This window comes from Triticum urartu, chromosome 6, assembly GCF_003073215.2.
Source record: "Triticum urartu cultivar G1812 chromosome 6, Tu2.1, whole genome shotgun sequence".
Taxonomy (NCBI): Eukaryota; Viridiplantae; Streptophyta; class Magnoliopsida; order Poales; family Poaceae; genus Triticum; species Triticum urartu.
Genome location: NC_053027.1, coordinates 74103988 through 74108194, shown reverse-complemented (window position 1 = coordinate 74108194; position 4207 = coordinate 74103988). Strand labels below are relative to the sequence as shown.

Here is a 4207-nt window from a genome sequence, read left to right as displayed (position 1 = left end):
GAGCAAGTGGCTGTTTTTGGCAGAGTATTGGTACAATACCGCTTTCCACTCATCGTTGGGGCGCACTCCGTTTGAAGTGATTTATGGGCACTTACCGAGAGAGTTTGCAGTTACGCAAGTGGAAGAAAGTTCAGTTCCTGATCTGGCAGCTTGGTTGCATGAAAGAGAGGTAATGATGGAGCACCTACAGTAACAACTCAAGCACGCACAGGACCGCATGAAGAAGCAAGCCGATAAGCATCGCACAGACCGTTCGTTCGAGGTGGGAGACATGGTATTCCTCAAACTGCAGCCGTTTATCCAAACATCAGTGGCGCAACGACCTTACTAGAAGCTGGCATTCCGTTACTATGGACCTTATCGCATCCTGGCCAGAGTGGGAGCGGTAGCTTACAAGCCCCAATTGCCTGAAGACAGTAGAATACATCCAGTGGTGCATGTGTCTCAACTGAAACGGATGATCGGGCCAGATGCTCGGGTGAGTCCGTCGCTACCACCTGCTAACTCCATTTTGCAGGCAGAACACCATCCGGTGGCGATACATGATCAGAAGCTGGTGCGCGTCAAAGGTGAACTCCAGCCGCGGTTCCTGGTGCGGTGGTCGGAACTGCCTCCGTCGCTGGCTACCTGGAAGGACCCCGTCGAGCTTCGTCGTCGTTTTCCGTCAACAGCGGCCTGGGGACAAGCCGCCACTCAAGGAGGGGAGAATGTCACACCTGACATACCGACCCCACCAGCCGTGGTGGGCTCTGATGCAGTTGGGCCAGCTGGCCTTGTGGAGTGATGGAGTGTGTGTGTAGTTGGGCCAAGCGTAGCCTGCGTGCTCGCAATGGGTTAAGTAGGTGGCTGAGCCACGGATTTGGTATCGACTATTGGGACAACTGGCAAACGAGAGAGAGGCTGCTCCTCCTCCAATTATTCCCCTTCCTCTCCTTCCTCTCCAGATCCCGATTTACTCCTCCTTCCTCCTAGATCTGATTGTAGTAGATAGCTGAGGTAGATCAGGCCTGTTACACCGCTGCATGACAGGACGAGAGGGTGGTAGACATGAGCAGGAGAGCCACCAAACACAAGGCCTGGCGAGTGTTACTTCCGAGAGGAGCCATGGTGAGAAGCAGCTAAGCTATTCCTTTTCCTCTTCTGGTGTCAACGTCGGTGTTCATGTTTCAGGGCATGTCCTGGAGTTTATATAGAGAGAGGAATACGTCGATAGGGGAATTATTCATTCCTGGCAACTCCCTGCATCAACGCCCCATTCTGGGCGGAAGCCGATCATCCCTTTCCTTTCCGGCGAGATCCTAATTTCGCTGGGTTTCTGTCCAGGTACGAGCTCCGCAGCCCGACATGGGAGTGATCACGGTGACCACGCCTGCGATCTAGTACTTATTACTTCACAGACATAGCCGAAACCTCTTCTTCCGCGTCTTCCACAGATGGAATCTTCTTTCTCGAGTCCTCAATCATGGCCGGCACAGGAATGCCTTCCTTTTCTGCCTCATCTTCCGCACATGGAAGCTTCGTTCTCTCATCCAGCTGGTCATGCTCGACGCAGAGTTGCCTTCTCCCACATGCTCTTCTTCAGATCCGTCACTACCAGCACAGCACCAGGACACCATCGCCGGGTCGCACCATGCGGTGCTGGTTGAGCGTGGATTTTCTATGCTTTCCAGCTACACCTTCTGTATGGATCATCCTGCTTTACGTCAAGATCTGTGCTATTTTTATTTAGAATTTTCTCTCTCTCAAACAAGAGAATATTTGACCTCCAACTTTGCAGGTCAACGCCACACAAGTACCAGTCGGTGTATAAAATGTATTCAGCTTTTGCATGCAACATAAATTTGTCAAGTTATAAATCTAAAATATTTTTTATCATTCTATATATTTCTATTGTGCCCAAAAAAATCCAAAAGAAGAACTGCACATGGTAGTAATTTTGTGATGTTGACCTGCAAAGTTTCAGATTTAAATGTGTTTTTTGGTCTGCTTAGAATTAGCTGCTTCTTTGTCAATTTTATGAGCATGAATCAAAGAAATAGAAACCACTTTCTTTACTCTGTTTTTCTTTATTTTAAACAATAAAATCGGATAAAAAATTCGAAACAATATGCGTGTGAATCACGAACACAAAGAATACTCAAACATTGCGCTTATTCTAACCCAGCTTAATTTTGTCCTTCTTCACTAAATATTCAAAACGCCGGCCTCACGCTGCCCGTCGATCGGAGCAGCAACAGCGGCCGGCACGGTCGCGTAGACGTCCAGCTCCAGCACCATGTGATCGCGCGACTCCATCCTGGCCGTCCGCCACAGAACGTGCCCCGTCGCCTTCCGGAACGCGCCCGTGCCGCCGGCGACCGCGAGCTCCCTGACCGCCGCGGAGATGTCGTCCCGGCCCACCACAGCGATGGTGCTGCCGTTGTACGGGCCGCCCGTGAGCGCCACGGTCATGGACACCATCAGCACGGGCTCCTTGAGTCCCGCCAGCATGTACGACCCCTGCGCGCGACCGACGGCCCGCGATGCCCCGCTGGGGCCTTCCGTCAGCGCGTCGTCGATCACCGTCGTGTCGCCGAAGTGGGCGCCCGGCATGAACGGGTGCGCGGGGCCGGGCCCCTTCACGAGCTGCACCGCCGTCTGTCCCGGGCCGCCGGTGATGTCGTGCATGTAGAAGCGCAGGTGGATCTGCCGGCTCCGCGCGGCAGCCGTCGCGGTCGCCAAGGCGAGGGTCAAACCAACGAGGAAGAGGACGCGAGGCATTGATGCGATAATTGCGGACGTAATTGTAGGATGTATCATGTGGAACGATGAATGGACTTCATGGTACGAGCTGTATATATACATATAGCCGACGATGGTCGCCATGGGCAGCGGCTCAGCCTACCAACTATTCCTGTTGCACCTGGTACAGGCAGGGTGACCATTGTTTTGCCATGCGCAGCAGTCGAGCATACTTGCGTTACGCAAAGCCAGGTAGCCATGCGTACAAGATATGTATGACCAGGGGCTCTCTGAATCTCCTGCCACGTTGCTGCTAAGCCACTCAAAGCCAACAATCTAGTAGTAGCTACCAAGTGTGAGGAGAAGGCTTCCATTTCACCTTTTCCTTCTGTCTGTTGCTTTCACGTTTTCATCCCAGGCGAATTCCTCCCCCACTTTTTTGTATGGACTTGTCAATTTTAGAGAAGGTTTTTCGGCAAAAAGATGTTGGGGAAGTTTAACATATGTAATCTAGCTCGTGAAATCACCTAAAACAGTAAGCTCCCAGGAAATCCTGCGTTGAGGTGCGTCGAGAGTTTGGACAGGCCTGGTTTTTTTTTTCTTTGAGTAAAAGAGGGTTTCCCCTCCGATTTCCATTAGAGAAACCAACAGAAGTCCAGTACAAGAGGTCGATAACAGACTAACACAGCCAACACAGCTAGAGAAATATCCAGCCCCCGCTAGCAGCTACCCTCGCGCTAGATAGAGCACGTGCATGCAAGCAACCTATTACACATCTACCAAAAGGAGACCAAGCTCTAAGAGAGCAGACGACAAGAACTGAAACAGTTTTTCATCTTCCTGGAGGAGCATGCATCGTCACATCTGTAGCCTTAGCACGCCAAAACGCCACCCCTGTGAAGCCCTGTATATCTCACTTGCCACCTGTTCGATGAGTCTTGCTCCCAGCATCAACGTTTTTTGTGTCCTTTTTCTGCAAACAGCCCAGTCAGTGATCCAATTACACGTTTTTTTTGGTGATCTCAATTGGATCATTTATGTGTTTCTCGCCAAAGATAATATCATTTCTACAATTCCAGATCGCCCAGAGCAGGGCCGAAGTGCCAGTCAATACCAGCCTTTTTTCATTTTTATTGAATTTCTTAAGCCAACTTTCAAAACAATCATTCAAGTCCCTCGGGATCTGTTTTAAATCAAAAGCACACCCAACCAGGCTCCAAATGAGCCTAGCAACATAACAGGAAAAGAAGAGGTGATCAATGTTCTTCTGTTTTCCACATAACACACATTGCTTGTCCCCCTTTCAGCCCATCTTTAGCAGATTATCTCTAGTTAGAATACTTCTTTTAGTCAATAGCCACAGGAAAAATTTAATTTTCGCAGGTACTTTCACTTTCCACAGGAAATTTTGTGGGAATCCCACATCAGTTTTAATGAGATGTAAGTAAAGAGATTTTACAGAAAATTTCCTATTTGCAGATAGCAA

General features: G+C 49.8%; 1 protein-coding gene across 1 annotated transcript; it reads right to left on the bottom strand.

Annotated features, from left to right (window-relative positions):
- Positions 1 to 2023: 2023 nt before the first annotated feature.
- Positions 2024 to 2910, bottom strand: LOC125514580 (dirigent protein 1-like). Its single transcript, XM_048679915.1, has one exon. It carries the CDS (start codon positions 2863 to 2865, stop codon positions 2185 to 2187), a length of 681 nt encoding a protein of 226 aa, XP_048535872.1. The 5' UTR covers positions 2866 to 2910; the 3' UTR covers positions 2024 to 2184.
- Between the last annotated feature and the right edge of the window lie 1297 nt (positions 2911 to 4207).

Coding starts and splice junctions, on each gene's coding strand:
- LOC125514580 (XM_048679915.1), bottom strand. CDS start 2,865: ATGGCGACCATCGTCGGCTATATGTATATATACAGCTCGTACCATGAA.